General features: G+C 43.1%; 1 protein-coding gene across 2 annotated transcripts; it reads right to left on the bottom strand.

Moving 5' to 3' along the window:
• Positions 1-1,337: 1,337 nt before the first annotated feature.
• Positions 1,338-21,963, bottom strand: NUTF2 (nuclear transport factor 2). 2 transcript variants are annotated; one of them, XM_054079019.1, is made up of 5 exons: positions 21,856-21,963; positions 14,496-14,613; positions 11,606-11,677; positions 9,759-9,857; positions 1,338-1,865 (listed from the first exon to the last, which is right to left on the bottom strand). In XM_054079019.1, the coding sequence occupies exons 2-5, from the start codon at positions 14,592-14,594 to the stop codon at positions 1,752-1,754; spliced, it is 384 nt and encodes a 127-aa protein (XP_053934994.1). In that variant the 5' UTR covers positions 14,595-14,613; positions 21,856-21,963; the 3' UTR covers positions 1,338-1,751. The 2 variants fall into 2 exon arrangements, with proteins under 2 accessions (XP_053934994.1, XP_053934995.1); XM_054079020.1 differs by lacking the exon at positions 21,856-21,963 and adding an exon at positions 21,535-21,732.
• Positions 21,964-22,171: the final 208 nt, after the last annotated feature.

The following is a 22,171-nucleotide window of genomic DNA, read 5'->3' as shown; positions in this document are numbered from 1 at the left end:
AGTGCCGGGTCAGAACTGCTGGAATTAGGTTCCTGCAGGCACAGGAGTAAACGGCTGCGTGGAGAAAGGCAGGGAAAGAGCCCTGGAAGGATCCACATGACCAGATCCAGGGGATAACTGCTTTGAACTTTCAGTGGCCTAGAAGAATCTCATTTTAGATTCAGCTTTTACCCCTGCCAGACGTGCATTCCTTGAAGAACCTGACTCTTAAACCAGCTCTTGGTTTACTGAGCTCATTGTTCCAAGAACCACCCTGACTGTCCGAACGAGACCCTTCTGCAGGGTGAGATTCCCAACTCAGAGCTGCTCCGAGATAACTCTCCTCTGCCAGGCCTGTCGCATCCAGAGCTACAACATAGGGAGCCTCGCGCTGCAGTGACCATACAAAAAGCCTCTTTCTACTGAGGGAGGTCATCTCTTCCTGCAACAGACTTTGAGCGCAACTTTCACAGCACAGAAGCAGTGTTGGAAGAACAGTCCTACACCTGAAACAGGGACTATATGAGAACACTGCAGTAATGAAGGGGAGGACCCTAACATTGGCCTCCAAGAAATGCCAAAGGAGCTAGGTTTGAGAAACAATCAGCTGAAGCACAGCCCATCCCAGGCTTTTCTGACAAGTCTCAGAAAGGGAAATGTTCTCTATAGTTGGGAAACCTAAGCTCTGCAAGGTGTGCTAAACCTTTGGGAACTCGGGCCCAATGGCTTAGTGAGGGCTGAAGGTGAAGCAAACTCGCTCTTCTCCCAGGCCAGTTCATGGCTGGACAGATTGATTTACTGAACTCCTTCCCTGGTGGGCTACCGCCACATCTCATGGAAGGACACACAGCAGCCTTGTGAACATCTGCACAACAAACACGATATTATGCAAGTCACAATGAAGGAATGCTAGAAAGACACCATAGAGCACAAAATACAGACTGCAGGACGGCAGCACTGGACCAGGCTCCTGTGTGTTTGTCCATGAAGACAATGCAGCGTCCCATTTGGCTCTGAGGGCGAACACAACAGATGTTGTGAAGATTTAACTACATGCTACCATGACTGCTGTTACCCTTGTGTATTATTTGAGGCTTCTGCCTTAGTAAAATACAACAGCTGAGAACCTGTTAACATAAAAAAAAAAGGCACCAGAAGTCTATTATTAAGATGCTAAGAGGGAGGGGAAAAGAAAGTGTACAGCCAAGGGCATGTCTGAGCTACCCTCACCGATACAACTACGATGTACTCTTCAGTTTAAATGCTTTCGGTTTGTAAACATCCCCCAGCCAGGCAGACGGAGATATCCAAAGCAAGCAGGACCATAAACTTTATATCCGACTCATTAAAACAATGTAAACTGTTAAGAAAATCTCAGTTTTATTGTGTAATGTAGCATTGAGACATCTGAACAAATCAATATCTGGGCTGTACAGGCTGCTGTTCTTTCCTTTCTTTGGGTTATAGAGCATCCTGTCAGTACATATCAATCTTTAACATTATAACTTCTTTCCGAGGCATGCTGGTACAACACAAATTTCTCTTGTCAAATGCAGCTAAGTCTAACTTCCAAACATCATGCACAAGAAATTCATCTAGTGACAATGTAAACTCAGCAGAAGGGCAGGGCACAGGTCTTGCTTGCTCACGCTCTGCAGTGCTGCAGGTTTGTGTATGATATTTGGAATGTTCCGTGAGTGTGAAGAATAACAGTAAGAGGAGAGGAGGGGAAAAAAAAAAAAAAAAAGCACGGGTGCCTCGGGGTTGCCAGCTCAGCCAAAGTTGTGCAATGCTAGCCTGAACATGTCATTGGTGCAAACCCAGGCATCATTGATGTTCTTTAATAGAAATATCTGGTGGAATCCCATGATGGGGTCTTCATCAGCCTGTAGAAAGAGAGGAAAAAAGTTCAAAAAACTCCTCCTTGAGAAATGTGTTCCAAAACTCATGATAAGACTATGCAAAAGCTAAGGTTAACACTGATGTCGCATGCTGTAAGATGCCTAGTACCTCAAGAGGCGGTAACGCAACCAGAATTGCAACCTGTTCCAAGGTGCTTTGCAGACAAACACCTAAGGCCCAGTGACACAGAAATCCTGCAATGGCATCTGAAGTTGGGGTTTTCTGGAAGACTTGCAGACATCTCGTTCCAGCAGCATCACCACACGGATAAAAGCATGCCTGCCTCAGTGCCAAATCACAAACTTTCTTTGGGCCTTGTACCCAGGAAACAACGCGTTTTAAAAGTTAGTTTGTATAACGCTGTACTTTGATGACAGAAGGGGTTTCTGTAGCAGTCAGCATCAACAGTATCACCCAAACCATCCAGGTGGTGACAGATCCTTTTGAAAGCTTTCCCACAGCGGTACAGCTGGCCAATGATGCAGTGCTTCCTTCTTCCACTGCCAAGGAACAGCTCAAAGGAAACAAAGTATTTGCTAAGGCTGTGATGGGATGTTGTGAGCACAGCGATCTTCACAGCAGCACCTCAACTTCTGCCTTTGACAATTCATCTACGTGGCTCAGAGTGCCTGCACTGTATTTACCATAGCGCTATAAGAGCAGAAAATAATATCAGAAGGAGACTAGTTCTCCCCCCTAATATTACGAGTCTCCTTAGTGACATCATGGAGGAATCGAAGCCTCAAAATAACAAATGGTTCCCAAATAAGCTGAAAATCACACAATAGGATTTAATCTGAACAGTGCGCAAGAACTCACTACAAAACAATCTTCTGATACTGACCACAGCGTATTCAATTCAGCATTTTTGAAGGATTTTAAGCTCTATTCTCTTGGCACACAACCAATTCAGCTCTGGAAAAGGGGGGAAATGCATTAAAAAAAAAAAAAGCACTGACAAGCAGCAGCAGCCAGGGGAGGACATGAAACATTGTCAAATTGCTGAATGTTTATTCTTAGTGCTCTGCTGCCATCCAAGAACAGCAAATGGAAAGGTTGAGGAGCAAAGCACACTAGAAAAACAAACAAAAAAATCTTTATTTTAAAAAGCAATATACCTGTAAGTGATAAAGTGACTGTGACACAAGCCACCTTTGAGGACCACCTTGCTAAGGACATCAGTTGCATTACAACAGAGCAAACCTGCCAGAGCACTGCTTGGATCAAACACACGTAAAAGCAGCACTCAAATCCCAAACCACTGCAAGGATTCCAGTGACAACTGCCTAGGAAATAAAATGGTGTAGCAGACGTGCAGTTTCAGTCAGTGTATGCAAATCCACAGAGGAAAACCAAAGGCCGTAGATTAGCTATGGCCTGAGAAGGCTGTTCCCCTGAGAGGGAAAGCAACGCTGAAATCGTGATGGACATCTTTTTCGTTTTGTAAACTGGCTCAGAGCTCAAAAGCTATCAAGGCAAGCACAATGTTAGCAATTATTTGGAAAGGAGCAGAGAACCAAACCCCATAAGTGAGCAACTGCATAAATGCACAAAGAGCACCTACACAGCCAATCCTGCATGCATTTCTCATTTAGAAAAAAACTAAAGTGACACAATAAGGAAAGGCCAGAGAAGGACAAGAAAGATGATCCAGCTACAGTTTCCTACAGAGGAAAGTAAATTGAGTGTGACTCTCCAGCTTGCAAAAATGTGATCAGGGTGGGAAGAACAGGCAAAATATGAAATTACTACAAAACCATGAAGGACCAAAAGTGAATAAAGAAACTGCTCTCCTATAGCCAGAAAATAAGGCAACAAGTAAGGCCAAAAGCGTAAGTGAGTCCCAAGCGTTCAGTAGATGAAAGAACATCAAGCAAGACAAGTGCCAATGAAGTCAAGAGGCTGATGAGCTGGGCAGCTTGTCGTCACATCAATATATACCTTCCTTTGCTTTAGGCAGAGGGTCAATGACAAGTAGCACAGTGTGAACACAAGCAATTATGCTCAATTAGATCAGCCATCCATGTGGTTCATTAGCACATATGACAGCCATCGTGCCAATTATTTCAGGGGAAGTATTATTATTATTATTAGATCTGACTCCAAAAGATGCTTGTGTATCCATGCAGAAGAGATGGCCTGGGCTCTGAAACCAATGAGTTTATCCCTTTTCTTGCTTTTCCTAGGTAACGGACATAGCGCTTACACCCTGGTATAGTCTCACTGCTGCTTGATAGTTGGAAGGTTCCTGGACATGGAAGAATCTAAGAACACTGAGTAGCAGAGAGCTGTATATCAAAGTTTGACAAATGACTTTGTAAAGCATCTTATTAACGCTGCTCTTTTGACTGAGTTTGAATGAATTCATATTTGTGTCAGTTCCTTTCAAATGGCTTAGTTTAAACCAGCCAGGTAGAATCATTTCAGCTTGAATCACTTCTAATTACAACTATTAATAAGCATTTAGTATCCTCTCAGTTGCCCTATGGTTTCCTCTTCTTATAAGGTCACTGATGAATCTGTTACAAGCTGCATAAGCAGTTTTCACACCAAAATTTGAGCATGTCACTACTGACAAGAGTACACATTAAAAATAGACCTCTGGGAAAAAAGATATCACCACTAGTCAAGTCTTAGTGTAGGTTTCTTCAATTTCCAGCAAGCCCAGCTGCACTGCAGCTCTTGGTGCTTTGGCTTGAGGAGAATTTCCTCCTTTCTTATGCAATTCAGGACTGGATGCAAGAAGATTATAAGAAAAGGGAATTCTTCCCCAAACACCTGCTGTTGTACATATGGCAAATTCCCACAATGAAGTCACATATTGTTGCTTTCTTTATTCCTTTCATGTTATGTCTTCACAGCATAGAGGAGCAGTATACTTTAAAACCAAGGAAAATCCCAGACTATATTTAAGGCAAATGAAATAATTTATAGTCTATTCCCAAAATCCTGAATATGTCCTATTATAGTCACGGTGGAGTGGCCTGAGATGCTCTAGAAGGCATAGACTAATCCTATTCCATTTTATTTTGTATCTTCATCACAGCTCAGATAGCTGAAACGGAAGTGGAAAGTAAGGGTAAAGTGTGTCCGTAAAGTTATGTCCAACTCGAAATTTACATCCAATGTGAGCTCAGGCTTGAAACACAGGGGATCTATTTTTCCTACTAAGTTTCCCTTCACGCAGTTCAAATTCTTTCATGACATCTTTGAATTAAAATAAAAATTTTAAAGAAGTCAGAATCAGATTGGAAGGATCTTCTGGTTTCCAGTCCAGCCTCATACTCAGCATGAGCACGGACTACAGCAGTACTGCGTCAGCCATAGCTTTGTCTAGCAGAGTCTTCCAATCACAGATGTTTCACAAGGTGTCCAGTCATCATTTCCCAGGACTTCATCCTTCTAGTGAAAAAAATCTTTCCCTTGTGTCCAGTGTGAACCTCCCAACTTGTGGTTTTCAACCACTGTCCCTTGTTACAATGTATGGCACCACCAAGAACAGTTTGCTTTCAGGTTGTTGGAAATACTCAGCTGCTTTCTACCTACTTTTGGGCAGACTGTTTTCATGCCCCTCCTCTCCCAGCTCCACAGACTCTGGTACACTGACAATCCTGGCAGCTTTTCGACCTCCCCCAGTTTTTCTGCCTCCCTTTTCACCTGTAGGCTCAAAACTAGAAGGTCTTCATCTCACAGAGCCCTGGGTCAGGTCACACTACTAGATGCAAATCTATTTTGTAATCCAGATTTGGCTGCGCAACTTAGTAGAAAAACACAACTTTTCTCCTCTTATCTGGCCAGAGACAATTTTACTCTCTCACCAGCACCCCACAGCAACTGTTGATTAAACTGCAGGCTTGCTACCCTTATCTCAAAGGAAAGGCTAATTACTTAAGCTAGCAGGTGCTTTCACATCTTAAACCTCATTTAACAGGCTTTAAGCAACACTTCAAGTGTTCAGCATGCATTACAAAAACATTCAGGGATTTTAATTGCAAATTTCCTTTCCCTTTTAAGACCAGGAAACACTGCATAACAATTAGTTATTCACAATTAATTCTGCAACAATCACTTCAAAATTCACACTCTCAGGAGAGCCACAGATCTGCCACATTGCTCTGAGAAGGTGCAAGCCACAGCCATGCTTCTCAGCCGAGCTCAGGTGACAGAAGAGCGAGAAGAGAGCACTCCTTACTCAGCCAGGACAGCGAGGACTGCGTGGAGGAGAGGTAAGGCAGAGGGCTAAACGTTGTGGAGGGCTAGCCTGAAGACTTCGTTGGTGCACACCCAGGCACCTTGAATACTTTTCAACAAAAAGGTTTGCTGGAAGCCTAGAACCTGGTCATCATCTGCCTGAGCATGACAGGAGAAATACGTTACTACGTGAAGCATGATGAAAACGTCAGCTGACACTCTGGGTGAATGCTGGCAAAGTAGCATCACACCAAATGAAACTCACTCCTAAAGGCTTAAACTGATGCTCAGTCTTCCCAGAGAAGGCAAGCGAGCATGCACCCAGGCAGTGAATAGCAATAAAAATGATAACACAATTAGACTAAGTGAAGGTACATTTATTATAACTCTACAAAAGGATAAAAAAATTACTGCCTATCCCAGCATCCACTAAAGAGGCTCTTTCATATGTTTACTTGTAAATTGTCAATTACAGCAATTACTGTACTGTCTCTGCTCAGAACTTAGACCCTCATCTGTGTCATTCACCCTACTTAGACGCTCTGCTACTCTCCAACATCTTCTCTAAGAAGCTGTTGTGTCCAGTCCTCTCAGTGCAGATGATTATTCTGCTGCAAAAGACATTTTCCCTTTAAAGTTCCTATTGACATTAGCCTGCCAGGCTGTAGGGGCAGCACAGAGGTAGATATCCATCCTGAGCATCACAGGGCAGGAACGATTCCAGCTGACCCCACATAATTCCCCCTCCAGCAGGGCAGGCCAACAGCTCAAAACAACCCAAATCTGCAGGTTTACTTATGACATAACCCTCTGGTAAAGAAAATGCAGTATTTGACAGTAATAGTCCTTGACCTCATTGTTTCTTCAGAACTATTACTGTACAGCTAAGAAAGCTGAGGCTTTGTTACAATTTGTAGCAGTTAACCCCATAGTAAATGCAGGGAGATTAGAAGGTTTTTCTGCTATCATTTGGTTCCTACCCACCTTAAAAATCAAACAAAACCAAAATATAATGTTTTAGGGAAGAAACACAAGACTTGCCCAGCTTACTTAAGAATGACTTTCCACTGAACCTTTGGAACTAGCAAGTCAAGCAACTAGGGTCTCAGAAAATCCATTTAAAAATCATGTCAATGATGATCATGACTTCTTACAAAGGGCACATTACAGGTATTGTAGCATTATTGTTATCTTGGATTACTCTATTAAAAGCATTATGCATGCTCGTTTGTTATATAAGACAATGCAAGTTTTGAAAAACTGCAGAGGATTCAGAAGCATGTTTTAATTGTACTGGGCTTTGAAGAATTTGGCTCCCAGTTCCATGAAAAGGATAACTGAATAGTAAGCAGGAGGCACAGCTTTTCCCTTCAAACCCTGCTGCTGATGGTTCTTGAAAGTCCCCTTCCTTATGCATACATCTCTACAGTTTTCCATAAGAAGAACAGATAGGAGCCACACCATAAGAAAGCAATTTTTAAATGAAACTAAGTACACTGCTCCATGTTTGCGTGTTAAAGTGTACCCAGTTCAGCTGGAGCTATAGCTGAGCTGCTTCTTAAAATGCTCTAATGGAACCCAGTTGTTTGCATTTACTGTACAGTATCAAGAACAACACAGACGCATTAAAACACTGCCCACATCTGTGGATAAGCACAAGAAAACATATTCTCTGCATATGACAACGAAGTTTGTGTACTAGCAGAAATGGTTACTACATATGTCATACTACTGACTGGTACCAAGTATTTCATTTGTCCACCTGTGTAAATATCGTACAAAGCAGAAGCCAGGAGTCAAAGCTCTAAGTTGACTTTGCCATTTTGGATGCTTCTTCAGTGAGAAGCAGCATTTGCCAAATGGCATCCAAATGGGCTTTTTAAAGCCAAGATTTGAGATACGTACATGCGAAGAGTGAAAAAACACTGCCTCTCCTACTAAAACTTCAGAAACAAGTTGCATTTGATCATGACAGGCATACTTTGATATGCTCCTTCAAGTACTCAGATGTACTATCATGTGATCCCTGAATTATTCAGAAGATAAAAAAAGCACAGTAAGAAATACTACTTCAAGCCATGGTATTTATGGAAAGCTTCTGGACTGCATCTACAACCCTAACGACTATAGTAAAGGATGAGAAAACCCCAACAGCTTTCCAGAATCTTTAAGAACTTGGTATCTTGCCACAGGACTCAAAACCATCACTGGTTTTGAGTGATCTGCTTAATGATTTTGCAATGACCTTAAAAACATGACTGTGCAAAACCAGGTGCAAATGTGAGCAGCCCAAGACACCGAGTCAAAAAGTCTCGGTCACGTCATTGAGTTTTGTGCATACCCAAGAGCAAGACAGGTGAGATCAGCATGTCTGACTTCACGCCTGTCCTGCAACTCAGTGCTGTCCATGGCCACGTGTGGCTGTCTCCCCTCAACAGAGTGTGTGCAGAAAGAGCAAGAAAGCTGGAATCCAACTTGCAGCTAAAAAGCAGGAGCAATTTTAATGAGAGCCAAAGCTATCTGTGTTAGGCTTAGAAGTGGATGCAATACACTGTGAACTGTTCTTCTCAACTGCACAGCTCAAAACAATCATGGAGAATAGCTAAGCAAGCAGATTCAAACTTTCAGTCCTGTTTGCTCAGTTAACAGTACAGTCAGTGGAGGTTTGAATGTTTTGACACCAGAGGTGCCATTCAGAGTTAATAGGAAAAAGAAACCTAAATAGGTATTTTAGAAGTTCAAGTAACTCTTAGGACTGGATGGCTTTAGAGTTCTTACTTGACAACACAGCTGGACCAAACCCCGACAAAACTAATTCCGATAATTGTAACTATTGCTATGTAATTTCACACTTTTAAAATAAACACTGTCTACTGAGAGCAAGTTCTGCCTGCAGCTGACTTTACACACAGGGTATTTTTTGCAGATTCAATGACAATTTCTGTCATTAATTTAGTCTGTGGTCCTAGTATATTAGGATGCAACATTTTGTAAAAAGGACAGGAGGCTGGGTAAGTTATGCAGTTCAGTGGTGTAACTCAAACAGCAATGTAATCCATACCACAGTATGAATAATCTGATTTCTTCACAAGGAGAAGCTATTTCAACAATAAGCCTTTGATTTCAAACACTCCACTGCTGAACCAGTTTTGACTACAGAGATGCTGGACTGCATTAACATCAGGACTGTATTCTTGTGCCCTGTGACAGCAAAGGAAAAGCATGGTCTCACTGAATGGCTGCCAGCTAAGAAAAAAAGGTCTGCTAAATCACAGTTCGATGCATAAATTACATCAAACAGCATGTTAAACTAGATGGTCTTATGTTGTCCAAGAACACTGTAATGGAGCTTTTAAGTGCAACAGAGAACATTGAAGCCTTACTGCATCAGGGTAAGGGAAATACTGATGCTTCTAGAGCACAGATGGTACTTGTAGGAACAGTAAAAACAGTTGTACTTTGCAGGAACATATGACTGTCAAACTACAGGCCATTTACCTAGTGCTAGTTATCTGAAGGGATGAGCAGTTTCTTGACAGTCGTGAACAGCAGAAGGATGATACCTCAATGCACTCTTACCAGCGTTCTTTCCCCACCCAAGAGAGCATTTTAATGTTTTCAGATATCGGATGATCCTGTAAAAATCTAAGACATAAGCATTTGTTAACCTGTAATGGAAAGTTTACCTTAAGCTGTCCCACTACCATACTGAGTATACAGCTGTCAGGTGTAGGTTGGTGGTCTTGTGCTGTGATGCTGTGTTGTATTTTTTGGAAAGGGAGGCTCTACAACGAAAAGAAAGTAAAATAAGGAAGTGTACAGTTATTACATTATTAAACAAAGATCAAGCAAACCCAATGTTACAAAGGGTTATTGGTAGTACTGCACAAAGTTGTTCCAACTTGACAATACTCAGGCTGGATTGATCTAAGTGTTTTTCAAGCACCCAGTCATGAAATAATGTCACCATATACAGTAAACAGTACCTCTTCCTAGTCCAATTACACTGCCTGAAGAACTTCAGATCATCTGTAAGCTCAAAGTTCAAACAATCAAGGCACAAAGCTCTTCTGCTCTGAGCAGTGATAAAAGATTGCACGATCTAATGCTTGGTGTTTACAAGACAACTCCAAATTTGCTCCTTTGTTAAAGTTGCTATGAACAGAAAGGAAACATGGTTGGGTCAGAATCAGTGCTCAAGACTTAAAACCCATGCATCCACCTTTCCCCTTTTTTCTTCCCTTGAAGCTCATATAGCCAATGTGAGTACATCTGGAGTTCTGTGTGCAAGCAACACTTTCAGAAACACCAGACACTAGGAAGTAACTCTTCTTTTTCAACTCACACCACATTCACATTCCGACCATGGACAATCCCAAGCACATGAATCCAGAAAGCCCAACTGGCACCACAGACAGGGAAGGTAAAGATAAGTAAAGCTCTGGTGGGAAAGGGGCTGATTTGCACTGGACCAGATCCAAGCAGCAGTCAGACACTGTGGCCAAGCAAATGCTTGGCTGTTTTAGCATCTAAATGGCCGCTAGCCCAGAAGTCTAAAGAACACCAAGTACACAAACAAGCAATTCTGGAGCTTGACTATCTCCTCATCTAGCAGCAAGGAGTTGCAAGCTGTGCTATGCCAAGGTAAGCAGCCTTCTCAAAGGCAATGCAGGCAACTAAAACTGAATCAAGGGCAAACTTCAGCCTTCAGAGTTAAAGATCCCTTGGATAAAAGCAGTGATTCCAAAACACAGAACATTAGCATCTGAGTTAAAGATTTTTCTTCTCAATCTGTAACAAAAATTATATATCTGCCTGATGTACCATGGTCTGAGAAGAATGTCTGAGGACCCAAAGCATTGCCTTCCACGTATCTCAAGAGAACAACTTTCTAGTTTCATGACAGCATGGGTTTACCCAAAAGGTAAAACTTCTCCAAGTCTAGCTAAATGAACAAGGAGAGACTTTCAGTCTCTATATGGTAAGAAAGGCTTTCCTCTCACTTGAAAAGGAAACACTGGTTTCAAAGTCCTTAACCATAACTGGTCATATCTGAACAGCTGAGAAATGCTGCACTCGGGTTCTCCACCACAGAATTTATTTGCAGTTTGTGTACCAGAAAACAAATTTTTCCTTGCAATGTTTAGTTTCCGTCACAGGCAGATCCAAATAACTGGTTTGCTATTGCTACTTCCTTGGCATGCTTTAAAAGAACAAACCACGCTTCATTCCTCTATATCAGGGGTCAGCTTACGAACTATACTTTTTTAAAAATAAATCAATCATGTCAGATGCATTGCAGTCAAAAAATAACCTTGCAAACTAACAATCACTTAACGTTCTACCACTAGAGCCACCAATGGAACACAGAATGAAATCACAAATAACATTTTTTGAAGACCAAAAGCTGGAAGCACAAGTCCCATGTTCAAGAATTTTAAACTGCTGAAGTCAAAATCAAATTTTCAGAAGCAATTAATTTATAGTCTTCAGAACTGTTTCCCAAAGCATTTGGTGAGGATTACAGACTTACAGAGAGTTTTTCAACAATAGCTGCTTTGCCCTGGAACTGCTGTCCTTCCCATGTAAGGCATGATGCATCAATCTGAGGGGAAAGAAAAAGAATCTTTAACCTGCTTCAATAACCCTTAAACAATCCTTGTAAGAGACTTTACTTTGCCTATATCCTTAGAATCCAGTTATTTGTAAACTACTTCAAAGAGAAATGGAAAGAAACCACAAAAAGCAACCAAAAAAAGTATGAAATAACCAACTAGAAATTAAGTAGGTTACATTTTATTGTCATGATTATACCAGCAATAAAAGTGCCTTCCTTTGGATTAAAGTTAGCTTTCAGGAAAAAAAAATCTGAAGGGCACATCTCCCTCCACCTCTACGGACACAAAGTATGTAAAGAGTTAAATACATATGAAAGAACCTGAGGAGATGTATCACCAGATTTTTTTCATCTCAAGTATTGATTTGCAAACCCTAATCACACCCAGCAAAACAGAATATGTCTCTAAAGGTTTTCCAGACTGCCCTGTGTGGCATGAAATGATTGAGGTGCTTCAGTTTACGAGCTCTTCCAGCACATGAGCAAGGGCACTCTGAGCATGCTATGTCAGGCACCACAGTAACAGGAAAGAAACTTCCTATTCCACTTAGCATACTCTGTTTAAACCAGGATTGCAATATCCTACTGTTGACATAGCTCAGCCTTCTCAAATCCAGCTTCAAATATTGGCAAACAGACTTAAATTTAACCTGGTTTCCACTGAGCTCAAAGTCTGCCTGCTGCCATCATCAAACAGCACCCTAACCCCCTACATGATAGCCCAAGTTCTTGTGCATGTTACCACAGATGGCTATTGCTTCCGCTCTTTAAATACCTCCAGGAACACAATTCCTGGCTCTTCCCTATCCAGTTTTCAACTCTCACTGAAGCTCTGAATGTTTCAGCAGAAAATGGTGGATTCCAAAGAACTCCATTTGTGTGCTCTCTGGTAGATTTTCCAGGATCTGGTTTTGCCCCACACCATATCAAAAAGCAACTTATTTCAGACATACTGTGTTGAACCCAAAAACCAGTCACAGCCACTCTAAAAAAAACCTTCTGCTCCTCCTGAAACACACCACAACTTCACATTGTACCTAAATTGTGCCCATCTGACTCTCTGCTATTTGTCACCTCCATGGCCACTTGTTGCATCAACAGTCTGGGAGGAACTGCTTCAAGAACAACAAGAATCTTCTCCTCTATCAGAAAAGCCCTACAGATGAGAGGGCAGCAACAAAATAACATTTCATTATAAGTAGCCACACGCCCAAAGCAGAGCAAAGAAGCTGCTACAGCATTTTCCTGCAAAACAAGTCTTTGACTTAAGTGCTCCAACTCACGTAACTCAAGCAATTCACAGCAAAAGCAGCTGGCCCAGATCCCTACCTGGAATAAGTGACAAAAGCTCCATTAACTTGGATCACACCACTAAAGGAGAAAACTGAACCTTGCTGTAGAAACGAAACAAATCCAAGAGCTCCCTGCTGTACTCCTGCATGCTATAAAGTTTGTGCCCACAGGGTCTCTAAAGGCAAAAAGCTCATCAGTGAAAGAGCATTTCTGCAGAACCTCCTCCAAGTTAAAGAAGCTGTGACCTTGGTGCACTTCAGCTACACAAAACAGGGTCCCACTCTCCAAAGTTTAGGAGCTCCACAAAACAATGACCACTACATCAGTTCTATTGGCTACATTTGCATAGGTATCTCCATTGAATGATGAAAGGTAGGAAGACCCCCAAGGGTGAGAAGAGCCCAGGAGTTCATTGTATGGAAGGCCATGTTTCCAGGAATTTAGATTAGGCTGTACTTGCCACCCACCTTCTGAGAACCTTGTACGTTTTAGTAATAATGTAACAGAAAATGCTAAGCCCTTCATATTTAGAGCTGTGGACTGAGCACAGCTACTTGTTTTTCTTGCTTTACAGCTTTCTGTACACAGCTTCTTGGCTAAAATAAGATAGCAAGACCGCACATAGCAAACACGCAGCAATCCAAAGCATAAATCCAATGCTGGTGGATACTGCTGAACTCTAAGGAAGAATGGTGATAGCAATCTTGCAACAGTGTCAGTCCTCAAGAGCTTGGTGAAGCTTCATATAATTCATCCAGCAGAAGAACAGGCAGGCAGAAAAACAGGATACAACGGTGGAAGACTTGCAGGACTTGAGTATCCTGCTGAAGCAACTCAGCCACCCAGCAGCATTCCCCACCACCAGTAATCAACCACACAGAGCACTTTGCATGTTCTGGAGGAGTGCTCCACAAAAACCGAAAGCTGATGTTCCTTGGGTTTGTTAGTCTTTCATCTTGGAAACCAAATCTATTTTGTCCCAAATAAAGAGCAAAAATAAACTTTATTTAAACCGAATTTAAATTTCTTTAACATTATAAATATTCAAACTGGATTCAGATTTTAAACCTATTTTAGTATTCTGACGATTAATACAGCATGAGGTGTAACACATGCAAGAACGCTAAACACAGAGTAGGACCTAAATCACATCCCACTTCAAGAAGGATCCAAGCAAATCCACATCTGTAAATTAATGGAACACTAAGGCTAGCATATTTGCTTTTACAAAGAATTTAATCATAGGATAATCACCAGTCCCTTCTGCTACAAGCCACTGCCTGCTGCCAATTAAGGGTTTTGAGTCAGACAGCCTATAAGATAAGGCAGGCAAAGCTCAAAATAGGAGCAAAATGTAAAAGAAACACAATAAATAAATGTAGGCATGATTGCAATGATACTGTAAAATCAGGACAAAACCCACTATCCCACCCTGTGTGTTTCCACCCATCAAAATAAAGAAGCATACACAGATAATGGGAGAGAGCTCCAGCCCCCTTTTGTAGATACTTACATATATTGCTCCTAACTGAGTCCTGTCTGCATCAAAAAGTTGGTAGTAATGTTGTACGAAGCTGGACCCAATCTGCTCCCAGAGAGGCTTGTCTCCCATTCTGAATCCTCACCTAAAGCTGTAAAACAAACAAAAATCATCAGAATGAACAATCACAGAAATAATCACAGCACTTGGCTTGTGTACTGAGCACCAGTAAACACAGATCCTCTCAGCTAGCCATAATTTTTCTTTGGAAGACGTAGGACAAATCTCAATCTCTGTATCCTAGACTTCTGTGAAATAAAAATCTTGGAAACCAAACAGTTTGATTTCTTATTAGAGCATTTGCTGACTTCTAGAGCTATTTCAGTGGCCGGTCACAACTCTCAAAAGTGGAAAACAAGAATAAAAATGAGTGTTACCACCCTATAGTCACATAATTTGATAGTGACACCATCTGAAAAAGCTGGCAAGCACTTGTTATTTTGACTTGATCTCATTTACTGTAAACAATCAACATGTTAATATGGATCATCTGCAAGCAGCTTACACTGACCAATTCACCTGCTTGACTCCTCAGGTATTTCATTGACCACACGTCAGTCTGAGGAAGAGTGCCCTTTCAGTGATACGTAACAGGAGTTAATTCGCTAGCTCTTTGCTTAACACAAGCTCACCTTCCAAGATCCACTTTCCTCTTCTATCCTGTCACTAGGGTTGAACTACACTTGACATTTACCTTCAAACACAAAGTAATTTCAAGGATGTAAACCATGAGTTTTCACAGTGATGAGAATATGCTGTTCCCAGTGAAGGTACTGGAAGCTCAGAGGCATCACACTTCTAAACACGACAGCCCCTGTTTCACAGGGATTAAGAATACAGCATGTGCAGCAGTTCAGACAGACCCAGTCTAGAAACTATCATGCGCTGTCAGGACAGAGGATCACTTCAACAAGCCATTAAAGCTTTCAAGAAAGCAAATTCTTTGTTTTTTGGTGTTTTTTTTTTATCCTGATATGTCTCTGAAAGACCAAAGAGTCGTACTAAAAGTCAAAACACAACGATGCTGCACTCAAAACCCCCTATGTTACATTTTAACATCTGAGTTCACTTGAAGCAAACTAAGTTATACTTGCTAAATGTCAAGTTCTGCCAGCCACAGTCCCTTTTTGCAATACCTGAACCCTTGAGCTACAGGTCTATATTTCACTATGAGTCTGGAAAGCATTTAAGACATGAAATACTGTCTTCGTGCACAGGACATGATAGTTATTTTGGCTTCCTTTACTTGACAATTATTCACACACATGTTTGACAAATTCCCAAGAGACGCAGAAGCCACACACATAGGATCTCTGCAGCGAGTATTACCAGGCCTCGCTTCCCATGCACAGTCAGCTTTCTATATTTTAGGCCTTTGGCTGTTTGAGCTTCACTCATACAACTAGGAACTAAAATGGGTTCACCTTTAACCATTGCACCAACTCCCTGGAAAGTGATGCCCACCCTGCTGTGAGGGAGGGCCCCCACAGCTTGTTTGGGAAACCAAAAGTACTAGCATTTAGTTTTGAAGTCTGCTCCTTCCATTCCAGACCTGCATGTTCCTCGAGGTGTGTGGTTTGGGATGGCTGTGGTGGAGCCAACAATCACTCCAAGTGAGAATCTATTCACTTTTTATGGATTGTTATAACTTCAACTTCAACTCAGGAACTCATCACTACCAGATAGCCTTCCTGAACAGTCAGGTGCAAAACTAGTTGACGCTATTGATGTTAAACAGCCAAGCATCTAACATCAAGACAAAGTAGTGAGCACCCAAAAAACATCAGCTTATTCTCCTGAAGCTCAAGCTAGCTATTGCCAAACTAAATTCTCCCTCCACATTTGTACTCAGACTTTACAGCTCGCTGTAGCATCACCCAAGGTCAAGCTGTGTGCTAGCACTGCACCTCATTCAGACCCAGAGGCTTTCAACTCCTCAAGGCAGCCTCATTCAAGCACCAGATGCCTTCCGTTGAATCCTGAAACTGCAAAAGAGCTTTTGAGACTGTAAGAAATCAAGACGTCTGTATTTTAAATAAAGAAAGTAGTATTATATTTTCTAAACCTAAAAATTAGTAGCTTTCTACCTCCCTCTACAGAAATGTATTTGTCTTTTGGCGAGTAAAATACCATTTTAAAAAAATGTATGAATTGGATTGTTCATAAGGTTGGTCTTGCCAGAAGTAAGAACAAAACTAAAAAAAACCCACAACAAAACATGCTGCTGAAATTGGAAACAGCTGATGACCCCTGACAGATATTTTTATCATAATGCTGCTTCCCCCTCCATATCATTCATATATGACTTTCCTAAACACTCTCTCTCCCTGGAAGGGTTTTTATTTTCCCTTTCTGATTTGTCCCCTTTTCCTCCATGTTGTCTTATGTTTTCTGTTTGTCACAGACGTAAGAAGCTTATAGATGTACCTAAAGAAAGAACAAGATAGGACTGATCTTGTTGTGTCATTGTGCCCAGTCTCTTTCAATGAAATACAATCCATATGTATTTGAGACATTTATCAGGCTGTTTTAAGGAGATAAACATCATATAACAGGCTTTTAAGATCTATTAAAATCTATCCATGGTTTGCTCAAAGTCTAGTTACAGAGGCAAGAATATTCACTTAATAATAAGCCAGACAAGAGAAGTTTCAGTAGGCTAGAAAGCACATAAGAGGCAGCACACTTGTCCTTTTAAAGGCACCTGCTGAAAGTTACTGCTGTATGAGCATATTATTGATATCCACTTTAATTCTCCATGGAAAAGTAGACCAATCCCTTAGGCTAATTAGTTTTCTTGCCTTTGTCACTTCAGACCAAACCTACCTCATCACATCCATTTCAGAACACCACAGTGCATCTGACTAACAGCTTCTTCAGAGAAGCACAGCAGCAAAGCTGGGCTACCAGCATGGAGGGGAATACTTCAACTCACATTACTCACTCAACTTCTCGGAATCTGCTCCCATTACAGAATTTATCCCCACCTCAAATGCCACCCATCAGTCAGTGCCCAAGCTGAAACCCAATACAGTGCACAAAAGCTGCAGCTGCCAGCAACTTGCTCTCCTACAGGTATACACCAACACCACAGAACCTGCATCGCTGCTCCACAGGGACATTTCCTCAGTGACATCTAAGCCAACTTTTCCAGGCCACACACTGACACATACTCAAGCGTAAACTCCGTCCCTCCACACATTTCTCACCATGCTTCTTACAGCTCTGATCCCACACACCACGATATCCCCAGTACCTTCATCCTACTTCATCCTGGCAGTGCTGCTGCTGCACAACACCTTGAACATGTAGTAAAGCTCCCACAGCATCCTGCAGCATAGGAGAGGGAATTCATTCCCTAAACCATGCAGAATTTCCCAGTGCCCCACAGCATCAGGCTTTCTTAGATGCAGCCAGATCTCCCACACCAACAGAGCTTCCACAAGCTCCCACCATCCCTCCCATCAGCCCAGCCCGCACAGTATATACCGCTCAGAGCCCTGCGGCTCCTCGATCTTGTCAAACAGTCCAAGGCTACAACACTCTCTGAAGCTTCCCTCCCTCCTTTCCTAACCGGCTCCTCCAGCTTGTTGCGTGTGTCCTGTGCCACCAGCCAAGCTGGGTCTACGAGACACCTGCCTGAATTAAGCTCCCCCTTATCTGCTGGGGCACAGGGCAGATAGCAGCAGCATGATGTGAAGCTGCACAATGTAGAAAGCAGCAGCACCAAGTAGGCAGGAAAGACATGAGACAGAGTGAGACTGGAAGAAAAAGAAGCCTTCATATGGGCCACGAATGACCTTGAATTAGACCACAGCTAAACTGGTCTCAGGCAACAGATTTTCTGTCAACAAAATTCAGAAACACAGAATCTCTCCCATTGCCTGTCACAGCTTAGGTGTTCCTACCTTCATTTCTCCTCCTTCTCTGCCTTAACTCTAGGTGTGAGAGATCAGCACAAAACCACCAAGACTGCCTGTAACTCCTAAAGGAAATGCAACCCTTAAACAATTTTTGCAAAAAGTCTAGATGAAAACTCTTCTCACTGCTTCCTTGGACAAGCAAGAAACCACCTGGAGATGATTCTCTGACAGAATGCTGCAGCACATAGTCCATCTTTCTGCTCGAGAGGCATGAGAGGTTCTCGGAGGTGGAAGTCAAGGAAAAGCCACCTTTTTACTTGGCAAAAGTAGAAAGAGTCGCTTGCGCGCAGACAAACAAAGAGATCGGTTTTCCTGAAACATCTGAGCACCAGTGACATTTGGAGTGGGTGGGCTATCGTCACATCTCTGCAGTGTGAAGAAAGACCAAATAATTATTACCAGCAGCAGCTGCGTTTACTGCCTTATCAGACCTGGACATACATAAGCTTACTGCTATCAATTAAAAAAATTAAGTCTTTTTGAATTCAAGCATGGCAGACCTGCACTTCTATAAGAATATTGCATTTTCAGAAAATGTCAACAAAAACTAGTACAGGCAATAGGAAAGTATAATGTAAACTGCTAAAGAAAACAAAGGTGGTCTTCCAGGGATCGCCACATTCAAAAAGCAAGCAGTATTCAAAGAATCAATGAACAGCCATCACAGGCAAATAAGCTCAGGGAAGAGTCTGCAGACCACCAATAAAGAAAACACTAAATTTAAAGAGGGAAAAACCCTCAAATCAATACATTGTAATATGCTAATGGAGGAAAAAATGCTATCTATTGGCAGTTGTAACTACACTTATCCCATAAGAAAACAGGTCATAAATAAACCACATTCCCTGGATATTAAAGCTGGCCCTATGCACCACTGCACCAAAGTGAAACCCCCTTCATATGGAATTCAAGCCTGTTTTCTAGATTTGAAGATCAGTGTTGCAAGAGAGCATTAAGGCTCCCTTTAATTTGGTGTCGTTGGTCCAGGGGCACATGTGAATCCATGGCAAGCATGATTCAAACCATCAGTTGCTGCACCCTTCACTACTTATTAACAAGAGCAAATAAGGACAAAGAAAGAGTTCTCTGCTGTTTCAGTTCCTGTATCTAAGCTATTTCTACTAACCATCTATTTTTGATTGCTCAGATTAAAAAGAACGAGCGGTCTTTAAGCTGCAGTAATAAAAAAGTAAAGCAGCATACAGGTTTGAGGCCATTTTTCCTTTGATCTTTCTTCTATTGCCATTAAACCCCACAAATATAGGAAGGCGCTCTCCTGTGCACACTTTCTAGGAACACAATGGAAGCAGCATCACAGGACCAGTTAATCTTCTCTCAAACAGATCACCTATCCAACTAAGAATCACTAGATAACAAGCCATCTTCCTTTAGCAAAGGCACACACTCTTGAGAGAAGAAACTACAAGTAATTTGGGCTGTAAGGGACCTCCTCCAGCCCAATGCAGGGCCAGCTAGGGAATCAGACCAGGTTGTCCATACCTTTGTCCACTTTAATCCTCAAAAGCTCTGATAATGAGGACCATGACGCCTCTGTGGGAAACCTCTTCCAATGCTTGATCACAGAGGGCAGCTCCCCCACATCCAACCAGAATCCCTTCTGTTTCAATTTATGCCCCTTGTGTCCTGTCCTCCCTTGGCTCTGTGCTCCTGACAGGGCCCTGGCAACTACCGGAGGCTATGATTACGCCCCAGTCAAGCCTTCTCGAGGGTAACCAGGCCCAGGGCAGGCAGAATGCACGTTAACACAGGGACAATGAAATACTGTTACTCAGAAACATCATGCATCATCAGTAATTTATCTTAAACACACTGTACCTCCTGAATTCCATAAAGTTGTTACCATTCACATTTTTCTAAAGAATTGAACAAACAGATGTTGAAGCAAATCCATTTTGAATGATCTACCAAATAACTTGCAATCTTCAAGGGAAGAACATGAAATAATAATTAGGACTCCAGTAAGAAAAGAGTTAAATAGTCCAAAAGTGAGACAAAGCGTCACTGGACTTCGAATTAGATGATGTGTTACGCTGATAAGAATACTATATGTAGCAGCTTCTCTTCTTCTATGCAGATATCAAGGAAATGCCTTTTTTCATTGTTGTAGCTAAAAGAAAACTTAAAAGTCAACACACGCACACACAGAAAGCACTGCCTGAACAAAAATCAGCCCAGAGAAAGAGATATCAAAAACATATCAACTGGAGAAGAGATCTGATTGCTGAATCAGCCCAAGTTTCAACAGCAGCTCTGCACTCATTTATCCATGCCTAGAGAAGAGCAGGCTCCAGGAAGACCTTACAGCGGCCTTCCAGTACTAAAAGGGGGCCTATCAGAAAGCTGAGGAGAGGCTCTTTATCAGGAACTGCAAGGATAGGACAAAAGGGAACAGTTTTAAGCTGACAGAGGGAAGATTTAGATGAGATATCAGGAAGAAAGGTTTTCCTGTGAGAGTGGTGAGGCATTAGCACAGATTGCCCAGAGAAGCTGTGGATTCCCCATCCCTGGAGATGTTCAAGGCCAGGTTGGATGGGACTTTGAGCAACCTGATCCAGTGGGAGGTGTCCCTGCCCACGGCGAGGGGTGGAACTGGATGGGCCTTAATATGCCTTCCAACCCAAAACGTTCAGTGATTCTATGATTTGGCCTTTGTTCCCGTTCAACGGCAATACAACGTGCATACCACGAAATCAACTCCCGAAATACACATTTACACTGGAAACGATGGACTTCAAAGGGACTAGATCGTTGAAGCACTGCAGCCTGCCTCAGATAGGGAGCTCGACCTGAATTGCAGGAACAGATCAGCCGCTTAGATTGGGACTTTGTGTCTTCAGAAAGTTCTCACGCTAACAAAAAGGCGACATACACTCCCGCTACTGCTTTTTTTTTGCAGGTTTTGATTGTTCTTAAAGCTGAAAAGTAACAACAGATACACAGGCTGAAGAAAAATGATCTCTCGTAAAATCCCAGCAGAAACTGTTGACTGGGAGGGGAAGAGAGGGCGATCCCAGAGCACATGCTCTCTCCTACCTTCGCTCTGGGCAGCGAGATCTCTCGTTTCTTACCTGACACGGCGATCCAGCCCGTCCAAGTAACCCCAGCCCCGGCACACGCTCCGGGCACGGCACGGGAACACCGAGAGCCTCGCTACAAAACCACCTCCGAGAGCTCGCCCCTCATCCCGCACCCCGGGATGCCGCCTCAGAGCTCGGTGCCGCCCCGCAGAGCCCCTGGGCTCCATCCTCCGGTAAAAGCGCGGCCGCCGCCCCTCGGGGACCGCGTCGCCTCAAAGACAGGGAAGGTCAGGGCGGCTCCCGCCCCGCGGGCTGCAGCGGCGCCTCCCGCCGAGCCGCGGGCCCCGCTCCCGCCCCGCCCCCCGCACTCACCCCGCGGCTCCCACGATGGCGGCGGCGGCACCGGGCGCGGCGCGGACCCCTTCGGCCTTTCTCGCCCGCGCTCCCTGCCCCGCCTCGCCCCGCCCCGCCGGCCCCGCCCCACAGCACGACGGGAAAGCGAGTCTCGCCGGCCGCGGCCACGCGCGCGGGGAAGCGCCATCTGGACTACAACTCCCGGCGTGCCCCGCGCTCACGCCCGCGCTGGTTCATTTGAATGAAAGGAAGGGGCCCGCGCGGCGCTGGCCCCTACGGGCGATGCCCCGGAGCACTGTGGGATCGTGGCGGAGAGCTGGGGCTTCCTTAGTCG

Source organism: Cuculus canorus, chromosome 13 (assembly GCF_017976375.1).
Source record: "Cuculus canorus isolate bCucCan1 chromosome 13, bCucCan1.pri, whole genome shotgun sequence".
NCBI lineage: Eukaryota > Metazoa > Chordata > Aves > Cuculiformes > Cuculidae > Cuculus > Cuculus canorus.
This window is presented reverse-complemented; position numbering and strand designations above follow the sequence as displayed.